Source organism: Cariama cristata, unplaced genomic scaffold, assembly GCF_000690535.1.
Source record: "Cariama cristata isolate BGI_N322 unplaced genomic scaffold, ASM69053v1 scaffold45753, whole genome shotgun sequence".
In the NCBI taxonomy this organism is placed as follows: Eukaryota; Metazoa; Chordata; class Aves; order Cariamiformes; family Cariamidae; genus Cariama; species Cariama cristata.
This window is the reverse complement of record NW_009608647.1, coordinates 1754-17916: the sequence shown is the minus strand read 5'-3', so window position 1 is coordinate 17916 and position 16163 is coordinate 1754. Positions and strand designations below refer to the sequence as shown.

At 43.0% G+C, this 16163-nt stretch overlaps 1 protein-coding gene across 1 annotated transcript in view; it reads right to left on the bottom strand.

Moving 5' to 3' along the window:
* The window catches only part of AREL1 (apoptosis resistant E3 ubiquitin protein ligase 1), a 15742-nt gene extending 1686 nt beyond the window's left edge, over window positions 1–14056 (bottom strand). The window contains exons 1-17 of the mRNA XM_009697206.1: window positions 13810–14056; window positions 12585–12644; window positions 11701–11927; window positions 9784–10021; window positions 8613–8782; window positions 8355–8535; window positions 7371–7618; window positions 5555–5632; window positions 4900–5041; window positions 4370–4491; window positions 2518–2593; window positions 2049–2158; window positions 1350–1529; window positions 1060–1185; window positions 730–859; window positions 585–643; window positions 305–394 (exon numbers count right to left, since the gene is read on the bottom strand). Of these exons, the coding sequence (XP_009695508.1) occupies window positions 305–394; window positions 585–643; window positions 730–859; window positions 1060–1185; window positions 1350–1529; window positions 2049–2158; window positions 2518–2593; window positions 4370–4491; window positions 4900–5041; window positions 5555–5632; window positions 7371–7618; window positions 8355–8535; window positions 8613–8782; window positions 9784–10021; window positions 11701–11927; window positions 12585–12600 (2193 nt within the window). The 5' untranslated portion in view covers window positions 12601–12644; window positions 13810–14056. The remainder of the gene's footprint in view (window positions 1–304; window positions 395–584; window positions 644–729; window positions 860–1059; window positions 1186–1349; window positions 1530–2048; window positions 2159–2517; window positions 2594–4369; window positions 4492–4899; window positions 5042–5554; window positions 5633–7370; window positions 7619–8354; window positions 8536–8612; window positions 8783–9783; window positions 10022–11700; window positions 11928–12584; window positions 12645–13809) is intronic.
* Between the last annotated feature and the right edge of the window lie 2107 nt (window positions 14057–16163).

Below are 16163 nucleotides of genomic sequence, written 5' to 3'. Positions count from 1 at the left end.
TGATTCCCTGCTGAACTGTTCTTAATTAGTGCTTTGTTGGATTTTCTTAAAAAGACCACTGCTGCTAATTTTTACCTGCTGGTAACTGATTAAGCATGACCTCTAGTCAGCCAGGATGAAGGATCTCTCTAGAGGGAAACATTATTTCATAATGCCTGCAGTCCTACTCCTGACTCCTGAATCTTCCAGTTTGTCCTTCTAGAAGCCTAATTCCAATCAAGAAATCTGTGCCCAGTTTAAGTCTTCTGCTGTAGTTGGAATAACTGGTTTCAGCAACCAGGAGGGAGGAAACCCTTTCACTTACCTTCTCACGGAAATGCCAAGATCCTCCTACCACTACAGCATGTGCCTTGAAGTCGCAGACACTGATATCTCCAGTACCGCACATAAGCAACTGAAAGGCAAGAGACTGCAGTCAGAAAGTCAGGAGTCCAGGAAACAAGGCAACAGCTACTGTGCAAATTACAAAAGTTTAAAATGCTTAGAGAAGAAATATTTTGGCTTAATGCCAGATTCAGAAAGCGTTTCATTTGTCAGAGAGGAGGGGAAGTAAGGGTAGAGATGCTTAGGGAGGCAGCAATTACCTCAAGCTCATTCTCATCAAAAATAGCCAGGAGGTTCTCAGGAACTAACTCGTTAAGACCTGGAAGAGAAGATGGGAGAAGAGCAGCAAGTGCTATCGCCTGGGACATAAAGGCAGAAAGGAGCAGGGAGCAGACAGCGTGTTACCTTTCAGGAAGTGATCCACCTCCTCTCTAACCTGATTTGCCAGCCTGTATTGTGCAAGCAGATTTAAATACAAGATTTTGTTTTCGTTGGTCACTGGTACTTGAGCCCCTCCTGTCATCAGTTCCACCACCTGAAAACAGGAGAACACTTGATGCGAGTGTGACCAGCAGCACTCCCCAAACCTGAACTCCCAACCAGAACAAACCCAAGCGAGGAGCTACTGCCCACAGTAAGCTCGATTTTCTGGGACACATAGCAGAGTTCTCTGCCTCCCCTGCTACAGGCAGAAGGAGTAAAAACTGTCCCACCTTCAGGAACTGCCTCCCTCACCTTCTCCAGCTGTCCTGTTTTGCTATACTTCTCTTCAGCAAAGACCAGATCCATCTCACTCACATCATTGTTCAGTATGAAACAAACTTTGGATTTGTAGAATTCTGGGTCATCCGTTTCAAAATACTATGTGAAAGAAAAGGAAAGCAACGACATGGAGGGAAGAATAAAAAAAAAAAAAAAAAACCACCATACATTGTTAACCAGGACTCTGGATCTGCTTCTACTACACCAACATTCAACCTCTTCCCAGACGAGTACAGGCTTTAGACAAGGCTGGGAAGCTTTACCTTGTAATGCATACGGAGTCCTATGATCTGAGCCAGGAAGGATCGGGTGAAGCGAGCTCGAACCAGTTGTTTGTAAGCACCTCCCAGAGATGATTCGTAAAGACACTTTCCTACTAGTCGTCCTGCAAATTCATACACTTTGAGTCGTAAATATGTGGGACGCCCTGGATTTGGATGCACCTGCAAAGAGGAAGCAAGATAAAATACCCAAGTACCAGACAAGACTAGCACAAACCGCAAGTACAGGACCAGTTCAAGTCACTGCATCTCTCAGGCTGCCCCAGGAGCTTTAGTGTAACATCCTCAAAGCCACACAATAGAAATAAAATACCTGAGCCTGCCTAGGAAGAATACAAAATGTTTCACATGCACAGGCCAGAAGCTGTACGAGAGTAGAAATCGATTTTGAAACATTCAGACCCAACAAAACCTCTAGACGCTCTGATGCCACCTCCTCTTGCCCAGAAATGCAGCCTTCCCTGCTGACCGGCCACCCTCTGCTGTTCATTCAGTCAGTTCTTTGACACTTCAATGGGTTAAGATCATTAAGCAAAGCTTTGAAAAAGGCACTGGAAGCAACTGTGCAGGCAAGCTAAAGAATGGGTAAGGTTGCATACTACAATAGTAGCAGCATTATTTAACCATCAGCACATCAAGGCACACATTTCTGTGCATTCAGCATAGAAACTGCAGACTCACCAAGGCCTGGTTGTTATCACTAAAGCGGGTAAAGAGTTGACTGGTGGTATCAAATAACGCCTTACAGATGAGCTCAAACCACTCTCTGCGTGGACCTCCCCAGTCCAGAGCTACAAGATAAAACAAGTTTGGTCATCTATGGGTCATCAACTCAAGAATTTCATGCATGCTGCTCAGTATTACCTGACATGAGCACTCATCGCAGGGAACAGCTCCATAGCAAGAAAGCAGTAGACTAGGTTCTGCTCCCAAACCTAGTCCTAAAATTTTTCACTTGGGCCTCAGGTCCCTACGTAAAGTAGGGATAGAATAGCACCAGCAAGATAATTCACTAACATCTGTGAGAGAATGAAAGGGCTGGAAAGCCACAAAGGATAGACATACTGCAAGAAACCAGAATTTCAGAGTAAAACTGCTTCACCATCATTCCTTTCGCTTCTTTCTCAAATACATTCACAGGATAACTCACCTTCTTCATCTTGAAAAATGACTTCAAAGTTTTTGCTCCAGTCAGAAACAGAAAAATTTCGTGTTGCTTTAAAAGACTGAAAAAAAAAAACAAAAAGAGAAAAGAAAATAGCAGCAGCCACAACTACTTGGCACCCCATAACCAATACACAATCCTGCACATGTGGATGGGCAATTTAAGCAACACACAAAAAAAAAGAAACAGTCTAGTACTCTGAAGTATAGAAGCTGAGAATTAGGAACTCCTAAGGTGTAATTCTATTTGTCCGAAGCCAATTCCTCATTTTCTATTTTGGGACACATTATCCACATAAATACAGCTCATCTTAAAACCAGTGTGAGGTCTTAGCACGGCACAGATGTATCTCTCTCAAGGCTGCAGTACAGTATTGTTTAAAGTACTAAAATGCCTGTGGGAAGAAGCAATTTCTGTAAAGCACTCTCAGCCCACGAGTTAGATTTAAAATGGGAACATTTCAGAGAGCATTAGAAAATAGCTTGAATGGTTCACCGAGTTCGTACTTAAAGCAAGTCACGATGCAAAGAAGTAACAAAATATCTGAAGTGCCTAGAACTTCCTGTGTCCTGATTCTGGATTCCAATTAAAGAAAATTTAAAAAAGCTACACAACAGCAGTCCTCAGTCATAGAGGTAGCTGTGGCTTAGCTGATCTTCAAACAGGTTAGAGCATCATGCTAGTCATGCCTCTGGGCTAAACACACTGGTCACATTCATTAGGCCTGTCAACCTTGGACACTAAAGCTTACATTTATTATTATTATTATGGCACTTAATTTATCTTACTAGGCTGTAACATCAGTGCTCACGACAGTGCAGGAATTTCCAAAATAGCAGGGAAAAAACAATCACGGAAATACTGTTTAAAAGTGAAGTGATTTTGTAGCAAGCTATTAACTGAAACAATCTCATAAACACTGCAAGCTCATACGTGCAGAAAAATATTCCAAAACATGGATTTACTGAATGTAAATGAAGGGAAATCCCAGCCACTCCTGCTTTCCCCAAAAATGTTCCTTTCCATCTTTACAACATTACTGTTGTGAGACACATATGGAAACAATAAGTCAAGATAATTGCCTGCCCTGTGTACACAGCATTTAGCATGTCAGTTAAGAACTGTATTATATGACCGACTCTTCCTTAAGTTCACTTTTGGAAACACATCAGTTCAGGTCAGCACTGGTGAAGACTTAACTCAAGGGCTCTACAGAATATTTTACAATCACACTGAATCACTACTAGAAGCCTGTCAATGGAAGTGTTTCATGCATGCAGTACAGTAACATCTGACTTGACAGCTGATCTCACTGAATGGCTCTGTACCAGAAAAACAGTAGATAAAGACTCAGGAGCTCTAGGTTCTGCTCCCAAATCTGGTCCAGGTAGATAGTCTCACTCTGGGCCTCAGGTTCCAATGTAAAGTGGGGACAAAATAACAGTAGTAGATTTCTAGCTTTTACAGGGTATGCATGCATTTACCCTAGACACCTCTCAGGTCTTGATTTATTCTGCAACAAGTTCCTTAAAAATTTATCAGAGCTGAAGTTTTGTAATTACTTAAGAAACTGATCTGATCTTACCAGCTGTAGATAAGAAGGAACACCACATCCCACACAATACCAAACCTGAACACAGAGGAGCTACCTCTTCTTTTTTTTTTTTTTTTTCTCCTTGTCTCAAGCTGTCTACTGGCATCTGCCTTGAAATAGAAGGACTAATAATTTTTAGCGTGGTTGCCCTAGCAAATGCCAGTTTGGATTTCTTTAGGCACTGAGCAGAAGAAAAAGGATGGAGGAAGCATGAGGCTTAAGTGAAGTGACCTATGCACTCACCGACTCCAGCAGGCAGTGACGGCTGACTTTCAGCGTGACCTTTGAATGAGGTCTTTTCATATGCACCTGACGTAGCTCTCGCTGAAAGAAGTTCACTTTGTCCTGGAAGGTCTCCGAGCCTCCTAAGTACAGTGATAATTTGGGTCAGGCTTGAGCTGTCAGCACCTCGAACATCTAGAAGGCATTCCTAAGACTAACTGCACAGACCAGCTTCACAGCCCAAGGATGAGTTTATTACAGCAAGGTTTAGAGACAGAACTCTAAAGGCAGTTTGCAGTTAGTCTTGCTGACATTCAGATACTCGTGGATGTGCTTTCAAAGAGCCTGACAGAAAAGCCCAACTGAAAAGGAACAGCTGGCATGACGAAATACATTCACTGGAAGCATCAACAGGAACAGAATATAAGACTCCAGGAATCAGAGCTCTCATCAGAGGTCATTCAGTGCTAGCAATCTTCACTCCCCAGGAAAAACTAGCAGACTCAAGTGCTAACTTCCTGACTACTGTACCCACCTCACTGCCCCTTTACCTATGTTTTTATGCAGAGAGCGAATGAAAGTGGCTGCCAAGATGTTTCTCTCCTTGCAGCTGAGCTCCACAGGGGGTTGGATCCCATCATCCACCACCAGTGTCAGTAATTTGTGCACAGGGTCAGGACCAAGGTATGAAAACTAGCAGCAAAAAGATGCAAGAAAGGGTAAACCCATCATACAGAAGGCACAGTATGTTCAGTAGACAGAGCAACACCACCTGCACTCTAAGACTTTCTCTGCTCACCCAATGCAGATGCAGTTAACAGGAACACCATTTCCAGTATCCAGACTTCAGTCAAGAGGCTGTTTCAAACTTCACACCCTAGCCTAGGGGCTTCAGTGGACACAATCACAGCATTTTGGCAAAATTATGAGGAAAATAAACAAGAGAAACGCAGAAAGAATCAAGATTTTTGCCTAGCAATAGGACAAAAGGCAGGAAGGAGTGATACAACTGGCTCCTATTCATAAATATTAGCAGAATTTAGGCACATGAATGAGAGGGAATTCCAGAGTTGAATTTTACACAACAAAAGGTTGCTCTGTGGGTGGAAGCCCTTCTCTCCAAAAGGAAAAATCAGACTGTTATTCACAAGGACTACAAGCTAACAACATGGAGGTGCAGTGACAACTACACGAAAAGAGGCTCACCTTTGTGCCAGGACATACTCTAAAGGTGAAAAGGCGCCATGGAATGATCTTCAGGTAAAATTCTTTCACTGAGAATTGCTGAGTAACCACAAGGAAAAGAAAATGTTAAAGATCACACATCTGTTAAGGGTTGTCCCTGAAACACATGAGGCACAGGACAGATTCATAAGGCCAGACCTCCCTACAACCCCAGGGACAGGTTTCTGCAACATTTGGTGACATCTTCTTCTGGCACAATACATGAAAACCTTTAAAGCTGTACAGAACTGTAAGCAACTTGTCACTAAGACTTTACTGTGCGCATTTACAATGCATGTGGGACCCCAGCATGACACAGATTTTACAGCAGTAAGCCATTGTGTTCAGTAGAGTATCACCTGTCTAATTAGAAGGTAATGTTAAGTACACTTGAGAGGCTGAACTGAGGACAAGATTGCAATGCACTGACAAAGAGTTTTTGGAAAAAGTCACACTAACGGAGCTATTGCTACTACTACCTAAATTTCACAACCATCTCAAACAACTTTTAAACAGCACTTGCAATTGCTAAATCCAGGAGATTTGCAGAAATTTATTCTCAGTGTATTTCTGCCAGAACAAATAACTACTAACTGTGGAACTATTGCCTTCTGGAGACCAAGCTAAGATGAAATTCTAGCATCTTTAGACGAAACACAAAACGATTTCCTGCACAATCCTGTTCTAGCTGCAATGACTGGGAAAAATGACAAGCAGCATTTCTCCAGAAACAAAGCAAATATGAACAGCAACCCCGTAAAAAAATAACAGCATAATAACACTTCTCTACTGCACAGGACAGATGCTCTAGGTATATATACAGATATCCATGGATACAATTATGGAAGCATCAAAATCACATTAACAACTTTGGCACCTAAAGAGAGTGTGCAACAGTACCTGCTTCTGGTAATCTCCTTTACCAGGTAATGCAATAGGAAAGAGTACAGAAGTCCAGAACAATACTCCAAGGATGAAACGATGCCAAGCTCATAAGGACCCAGCACTCATTCTCAAAGTCAGTTCTTAGAGCAGCATGCAACAGAGATTTAGAAATCTCTAGTAACACCCTCCATCCTATAACCATTTCACAGCCCTTTTTCTCTCTTTATCAGGAAAGGAACTCCTGGATTAGTCTTTCACTTTGATATTTATCACCGCATTTTTCAGAATGCATTCAGATCGATAGATTAACAAAGTGAATTTAGATTTATTAGTAGATTTACTGGAATTTTCTTTCTAGTTTCCCTGAATGCTCATAAACAATAATAAGGGGCAATCATTTCTGTTAACATATTGTTACTATAAGAGAATCCTTGGTTTCTCTTGACTTGCCTGAATCCTGTTTCTTCTACTTACACATTTACCCTTTGTTCTCTGACCATTTCCACCCCCGCCCCGCAACATTCAGGAAACAGGACAAAGACATAAAATCTGAGAAATGTTTCCCTCTAAGTTTCGATCTACAGATAATGGAAACTGAGAAAGGGAATTGCAGGTCTGACCTGACCAGAGAAAATGAAAGGCAAACAGAATATCTATTGAACAATCAGTGAGAAAATTCCCAGTAGGCTTTGGATCAGATCTAGAAAGACTCATGGAGTCCTAAAACTTCAAGGATTATTTTAATGTTATTCTCAGTCATTAGCTCCACGTTTGCTGTCTAGCCTTAGGCAAACCTTTTTAAACCAAATCTGAGGCACCTAAATCTGGAGCTAAGATATAGGGCACAAGGAAGCTCTTCAGTTGCAGTGTACTTTAAACATGTACTCAAGAGTGGTGACTTTGTGAAATCTACCTTAGGTGACACATAGCAGTACACTTTTTTAGGTTTTTTCACTTTCTCAGGGGTTAGGCTGTCAGAGGGAGAATCTTCGTCTTCATCCTCAGTTGCAGTAGAAGGACGGCGCTGGGAGGAGCTCAGATGCGTTGGTGGAAGTTGCCACTGAGTGTTGGTATAACTAGGAGCATCATAAAGGTAGGCTTCAAAGTAAATACTGACACCTGAGGTGGACACATTGCGTTCTACAATGTTCTTTTCATTCTCTGAGGGAAATAGATACAAAAGAGTTGCGTAAATTAATGAATACCAGAATCAAAAAGTAAAGAATCCACAGATCACCACCAAATCAGTTACTATAATTTTAAAGAAAAGGCTACACATCCAAAGGAAAATCTGATCAAGTGCAACTCTGATAAAAAGAACCCAAGAGTGTGATGAAAAAACTTCAAGACAGCAGTTTGTCTGACCTGGCTTCAGACAGTGAATGGTTGAAGAAAAAAGGAAAAAGGCATACAGAACCTCTCTCTCCAAGCATCAGCCTGAATGCGTAGCCACTTGACAGCCACACTGCAGACTGGCTCACTCCTGAAGAAACCAGGAATTACACAATTGTAAAAAAGCACATAGGTTACATGCACTGTTCTCTATCCATATAGCTTAACATACAATACATGACTGGCCCACTTCCAGTATGGCTCAGATGCCAAGTACTAGCAAGCAATAAAAACTGCCTAATTTCAGAGGTAGACCTCCTGAGAGAGGGGGAAAAACGCACATGCTTCTATCTGCTGATGGAACAGAGTATCAGCCTTCAGAGATCTTCCTTGTCAGCAGCAAATTCATTTACCTTAGCATTTTTAAATTATTAGGCATTCCTTGAGCAATTAAGCATGGCTAGCCTGCAGGAAAGCCACATTTAGCTCTGCTACAAATGTGCAAAGCATCCTGTGAGAGGATGCTTTCACCTGGAGAATAAATACTGAGTAGGTCTTGACTCACCACTTAGAACAATGATGTCAAAATCACCATTGCTTATGGGCTGGTTCTGGTAGGAGATGCAGGCATGGAAACATCCCCTACAGTGCAAGGTGAGTCGGAAGAACACTTCACAAGTCTGCCGATTGGACACCACAGACTTCTCAAACACAACGTCAGAGCTCTCTTCTTCTTGAGGACCCAGCTACACAGAAAATAAATTAATAAAGGGGGCTTTCTAGCTCACCTGAAGTTAAGCAGCAAGGGATGAGGTTCACTCACCTCATGGATGGAGAGACTGTAATTGTGCTCATCTATCAGGGACACAGAATTGCTGGTGGGATTGTCATACTCATCTCTGGGAACTATCTGCAGAGTGTGCTGCTGCCCACAGGTCAGCACCAGAGTGGAGAAATGGCAGACAATTTTGGTTTTGGAGGGAACCACCATCCCTGAAGCAGACAACAACAGTTTAGAGTCAAACAAATTCCAAGGTGAAGCTACAAATTGCAAAGGAAAAGCAACTAGAGGCACAATGCCCTTGAAAATGGATCAAATCCAAACACATTTTGTGCCCCTACATTCAAAAACTAAAGTATCTGTGCACTGAAATACATGGTGCGGTGCACTGGATTTGCCTTGGGTCAGAAACTTGGTACTGATAAAGCAAACTGAGTTACTAGCCCTCTAAAGAATGCTTTTTCCACGATTCTAACCTTCAGCTCAAGAACTTGCTCCCACTGCACATACAAAGTACAAGCCAGCTGACATCCAAGGAAACCTGCAAATTCAGCTTACCAAACAAATTTTAGCCTGGAGGGTATCTGAATTAAATCTGAGCTTCCTCTTTCTGAAAGGGTATCTTAGCAAGCTTTGTATCTATTCACAATGCAACAGAATAGAGGTACTTTCAATGAACACATATGTGAAATATAAAAAATGCCAATTGGGGTCAAAAAACAAAAGTAAAGGAAACAAATTTAAAAAGGATAAAAAGGAAATGTTTTTAAATAAGTATATAATCAAAGGTATCAACTGCTCCAGGAGCTTAAAGGAATAGAGTAGGTTATTCAAAAGAGGAAGAGTCAAATCATGACAGCATTTCCAATTCAGACACAAATAACTCAGCACTTTCACAAAAGGCACTCTCTGACTACTAGATGGATCATGAAGAAGTTACTACAAAACAGAGAAAATGACACAAGTGGTTAGGGAGTTTTAGCAACACTAGTGACTTATTCTGTAAGATAGTTGCTATTTTGCCATGTACTGGTAGTCACAAGTATGTTTTAGCCATGGGTCTATTGCTGAGATCTACACATGGCAAGAAGGAAATGGTAAAGGGTAACCCTTTCCTTGTCACCTACCTATTTTAGCTGGAAACACATTTACCTAAATGCCACCAATACCTCCAAATCTACTTTGAATCATTAGAGGGCCACTTAGACCTTACCTGGCTGGAACACCTTGTAGTAGGGGCTGTAGGCCACATTCAAGCCACCGAGTTTTACAGTGATCTCATATCTCCCAGCCCTGCGCACAGTGAAGGCCACTTTCACCACATTGGAATTAGGCTCCTGAAGAACTTCCTGGGTTACAGGAATATCAATTGCTAGCTCCACATGGCAGATGTGAACTCGGAGCCCCACAGGCCGGTGAGCAGGGAAGGGTTGCCCATTTTTATAGAATAACTGCATGGGAAATGGAGAAGTCCAGGTCAGCAAAAATATGCAGTGCACAGACGAAGAGAAAGCAAGTTGCCTTGGGGAAATGAGGGGAAGAACCCCAGCTCAGCAAAGGAAAAAAAATTAACAGCCAGCTCTGTCGCATAGGCTGTGTTCTCTGAGGTGAACGGAGCACAAGTGGCCGTGGAACAGCCTCATTCTCTTTTGTGCTGGGGTTCAAATGAGTGCCCAGAAAAGAACATGCCTCTAGGCATTTCTTCTCTGCAATGTTACGACAATATCAGAGCAGAAACCAAGAGAACTCACTACCGAAAGGAAAAAAAGCAAAGCCACATCCTTTCAGAGAAACAAGCAGATCTTGTCTGTTTGTACAGCTAAGCTCTGGAAAAGCTCTCACCAATTTGTCACAGAAAACAATGTGGAGAAGATGCTGACTTAAGGAGCTGACCCAGTCTGTACTGATAAGAAGCATCAGCATGAAAACAATGTGTTAGATAAAATCACAGGCAGCTCAGTCACAGAAGTGATCTGCCGGACAATTTCAGAAGGTAATATACCTCGACCAGTACTTCCTTATAAGGAAAGAATTACACCCTGAAACCCTATGTGCATGGCTCTTCAACAGCCCGCAGCCTGTGGGCCAGATCCTGCCTGCCATCTGCAATCAGCCTGCAGTCAGCAAAAGGTTACTATTATTCCCTGTTTCTAAATAAGGAAGGGTGTGGGGCCTGAGGTAGTATGTATCTTGGCTGTCAGGGATAGAAATGAGTGCATGCAAAAGCTACTGTTGATGAATAAAGGGCTAAGCAAATGGGAGACAAGGATGAAGTGGAAGGGCACATTGCTGGAGCTGCCATGAGTGAGAGTCAGTAAGATGAAGGGAATAAATTTAAACAGCAGGAACAGAACAAGCCCCTTTCCCCTCAGCTCTTTTTCACTGCCTGCCCTGGAGTCAGAACTCCGCATTCACCCTCAGGCAGAAGGGTTTTCCTCACCTTCCCGAGAGGGATGGGTATGGCAACCTAGCTGAAGCTTTCTTCTTATTTTGACACCCTTCTGGGTGGGGAAGGTGGGGCAGAAATGTGGGCACATGAGCACAGCAAAACCTGTTCAAACTTTCTCCATGTAGCTCCAAACTCCCAGTGTTCAGGCCCCTCATCCATCTTATTTGCATACTTGTCCCATTCCCCTAGACTTGGCTTTTTGGGATCGGAGGGAAACAAGAGTCCTCGGCAGGCTTTTCCAGGTCAGACAGAATAACACTCAATTTTGGAGGAACAGGGAGCAGCCATGAAGCTTTACAGCTCTTGGGTTGGCAAAATGCCCACTCCCACGCTCCCAACTTCAGATACACAACCAAAAGATAGCACCAAGTCTGTTGAAGGCAAGGCTCAGCCCACTCACTTCCCAGTAAAGGAAGCAGTAGATAGGATAAGCCTGGTCTCCTCCGGCTCTTCAGAGGATTCTAAAGAGAGGGAGATAAGATTTTAAGCAGTGCAAACCTCAGACATGCACTTACAGAGTTCTGCAACGCAGTTACAGGGGGCAGAAGACAAACAGATAGCTTCCCTACTCCTAAGTTACCTCCAGCTTGGCCCCAACAAAAACCATTTGAAGAGCCCAACCCTAACACAGACCTCAGTTCCTGCCCCCAAAGCTGCATGGAAATAGAAATATTCCCTTACATGCACTCGGAAGGCCATGCTATGGCCCACCTCATAGGGGTCCTTCCAATCCCATGAGATTTTGCAGGACCGGGGATCCAAGTAGTTGCCTCGCACGTAGTCATAAATAGTTCTCTCCCCTCGGCGTTCCCGGTCCTCATGCTGAAGGAAGCTGACTATACGTGCGGCAAGCTCAAACAGGAACTTAATGGTGAAGAAGAAAGCTACCACAGATACCGTGATCCCACCTGCAGCAAGGAGAGAACAGAGGGTGGTTGCAGCAGCATGGCTGAGTCAGGCACAAAAATCCCCTCTAGATCAGCCCAAGATGCCTTTCATTAATGACATTCTACTCAACTGCAGATTAGGTGTTTAAGGCAGAAGCTATTGTGAACATTTATGGTTTGGGTTACGCTACAAGTAAGGTTAGAGAATAGTAAGTCCCTTAAAACTTTGCAAATGACTGCAAACAGAGGAAATAGGTAAAGGCGGTACAGAGTCTCAGGTATGGCTAGCAGACATCCCAACAGAAGCATGGAATTCCCTTTGAATTGCAAATTAGAACTACAGAGATTTCTTTAAGGGAAACAGTCATATAACCACACAACCCCTGCACATCACATTAAGGCTGGATTAAGAAGCATCACGGAGGCAACAACCCTGCACTAGTTCTCAAAAGAAAAAATAAGGGGATGGCTTAGGAATGACGTCAATGGAAGGACTTTAGGAACAAGAAGAATGGTGGAGAGGCAAGCCTGCCAGGTGGAGGGCACAGCGCAGGGTGACAGTAACTTCATGTTTGTTAGGTAGACTCCGAACTAACATGAAAGCAGAGGCTTTCAAGAAACCCTTCTAAAGCCTATGAAGAGGTCAACAAATACAATGGCAGCCTTTCCTTCACTTACCAATAATGTAAAACATCAGGTCCCTTCGGTGAGACACACAGCCGAGGATCACAGCTGCATCTAGAACACAAAATAGGCCAAGTCCAATCCAACGACTCTTCCTCACACAGATTGACCTAAATTTAATCTAGGATTCCTCAGACAAATACCTATCGATTATCTATCTTCCTCTTCATTGACATCCTTAAAGCATTGTTCCCTACGACTGTGAAATATGCAAACAGCACAGCATGCTACAAGGCACAGTTCTCCCTCCATCAGAGATTCCCACCGAGATTTAGGGATCTATAAGGACAACATATTATCCTCAGAAAACAGTGAGAGCGGGCTCTGGGTACTGCAAGAAGGAGTTAATTTTTGCAGGATCACCAACTTTGACAGCAGCAGCCAAAAGCCACTCATCCAAACTCTCACACCTACTTGCTTCTGCACGTCACAAAGTTAACTTCTAGTCTGCCATGAAAGCACATCACAGAGCCACCACCAAACTGGAGGGAAACTGACCCTCAACCAGCAATCTTAGAAGAAAAAGCTATAGAATAAGAGGGTTGCAGACAAGACCATCCCCATTTGTTCAGAGCAAACAAAATTCTTCTGGGGCAGAGCTGAATCCATTTTTTGCCCTGTAACTCTACTAAGCAAAGTATGAATGCAACTGGAAAACAGTCCACCTGTATCTTCCTACTCAATTCTGCAAAGTGGAGCCTCTCCACTGAAACTCTCACTGATTAACACACAAGCTGAAACCTTGCTTTTGTACACTATTAAGATTATAGCAATTTTTAGAGACACCAATCTAGAATAAATTTCTCACTGAGGGGACTGCTAAACAAACATGTAGTAAAAAGACCACGCCAGAACAACATGCTGTTTGATTGATAACACATAGCTGACAGATGGAACAAGAGCAGCAGCAAGGAACATGTGTGACAATTAGACAAACAATTTGGCATACACTAATGCATACAATATAGCTCGCCATGTCACCATTCAGTTAGTGAGAAGCTACATTGTGCATTCAAGCTGCCTTTTTTTTTTTTTTTAGCAAGCACAAAAGAGGAGTTATTCATCAGTCATCTCAACAGCAGCAGCAATGGACATCAGCATGCAGAAAGCTTAAATGAGGTATTTCCCCCCAACAATAGCCATGACTTTCCAGCCCAGCAAATCCCCTTTGCTGGCCTCCACAGATATTCCATCCCTCCAACCAAAGAGCATCACATACCTTTACACAAGTGCCCATGTTCTGAATGCCAAAAAGGGGGTACCCATTCTTCAGCATCCTTCCTCTTTGTGCCCAACACTGGGGCAAACGTCAGCAAGAAGAGATCATAGAGAAAATTATCACAGAAACTCCTGGAACTTGCATCACTATCACTGATGAAAGGTGAGGACCTGAGCACAGCAATTTCTTCCTCTTTGTGGAAAAGGGCTGTCCGGCACTGCTGCGCTCTGTAGCCTGATGTTTGCCAGCTTCCCTGGAAAAGGAAAAAAAAAAGGAGAGAGAAAAGTTAGATCTCTCCATTGTTGTGGACAAATCTAGCAAGTGGAAACACATGAGGGGTGTAAGATGCAAGAGAACTCACTAGACGTCTAATCCATAGGAGAGGTGCTATAAAAGGTATCGCTGTTGACAACGTGCTAGGCTTTACCATATCCTCAACCTCCACCTGTCACAATCTCATTTCATTATATGACCCCCTGAAACTAGCAGGTTCAAGATGGAACAAAACACATCGTGCCTCCATAGGTTTCATCAGGCTCATGGGTTTCACAGAGCAGCTAGGAACCTGCGTGCTATTCATGACGAGTGCTAACGATCAGGTACCACTTCAAGCCTTCAAATCCCACAAAATACCATGTACTATTCTCAGAATGATTTTGCCCAGATCTAGAGGGCTATTTATAGTCAAACCTAAAAAAAAAAAAAAAAAAAATTGAAAAAAAAAATCTTTGAAAGTTTTTGGACCCCAAAGCAAGTAAGATCCTTTTTTTTGCTGCTATTGTTTTAGGTATTCAGGAAACTGGTATCCTTATAAGGCATTTCAGTTTCAGCAGCACTATCCACTAAATTACAGTTTACTGTCAGGACTGAAGTGAAAAAAAAATAAAAATCTAACAGCAAGGATTGACGCAGCCCACAAAACCCAGGACATATGCCAGAAGAAAAGCCACAGAGCCTACACAGTCGCTATCTACTCATTGAGAACACAGATTATATAAAGGAGTGAGTACGAAATGAACAGATCCAGGCTCACCACAGCAGCTGTCTATAAAGACAGTCCCCTCTTCTGGGGATGCAAGTGATGTGCTCCTCCTGCCTGCCATACCAGTGCCTCAGCTGCCACTGCCTCCTTACTCCCCTCTCATCTACCTTCCTCTTCAGATGCCTCTTATTTCCCTCCATCCCCCAAATCATACAGATCTGGTGGCCTTTGGACACTTCCACTAAGCTTTCTAATGTATATGAAAACCACCAGGTAAGTGTGTGAAGCAGTCTCTGATTGCTCTGTAGAAGCAGCCAGACTCTCTCAGTCTTTTCCTCCCCCACATCTCAAGGAAAATCCCACCCACTCAGTTATTTTCTTCTTTCCTCTGCTTGACTGAACAGTGTTGCAGTCCCCAGGGCGTTAAGTTCTCATTCTCCTCCTAGATGAAGCTTCAGGTTTCTAAACTTATATCTCTGTGTATTAAGAATCACAGACCTAGCAATTTCCTTGATATTTTCATTCTTTCACAGTACATATCCAAGATGTGCTACAAATGCCTGGGTGAAACTCTGCTCCAGCTTGGCCTGGCTGTGGAAGATGTGTGGCTCCTCCCCACACAGCTGAGAAATTTCACAGCAGCTTACCACTGTTTGGGAATCTATGAGATCTCCCTCCAGCATCTTACAGAACCAGTCTCCTCATGTCCCCAAAAATATCAACACAAAACTGGCCCTGTGGGTTCATCTAGTCTAGCTATTTCTGCCTCAGTCCGTAACTCCTTCCCTTCTGTAAAGCATACCACAAGTCACACAGCCTCTCTCGAAAGCATAAAAAGGGAAAGACCCATCATTTCAACTACAAGGGTTTTTAAGTCAATTGAACCCTGAGTCTCTTGATCCAGGTTGCAGAATTTCAGAGCTCGCTGGACATAGGGAATTAGTTATCTCCCTCAATCAGCAGAGCAATGTCTTATTTTATTATCTCTACATGAAGTGGTAAACAAGACACCAACTCAGGTGGCCGCCAGAGATGAACTGGCTGTCATACAACCAACTTCCCTCCAGCATACCCTCTGCCAGCAGCTTTAAGGATGCTCTTGCAGCTGAGATACATTGGGGTAAAGAACCTAGTTGTTAGTAGCTGGTATCCAAGATATATTGCCACTCACTTATCAGAATGTAGATCTAAATTAAAATAGTATCTGTGCTAAGAACTGCCAGCTAACAAACTGGGAAATGAATTCTGCAAATCAGCAATATAAGGTGCCATTGTAGCTAGGTTGGAAAAAAAATGCTGAATTGTCCGACAGGTCTTATTGATCTTGATCCAAGGACAGAGCAAGCAATGGTCTCCTGCCATCTGCAGGGAA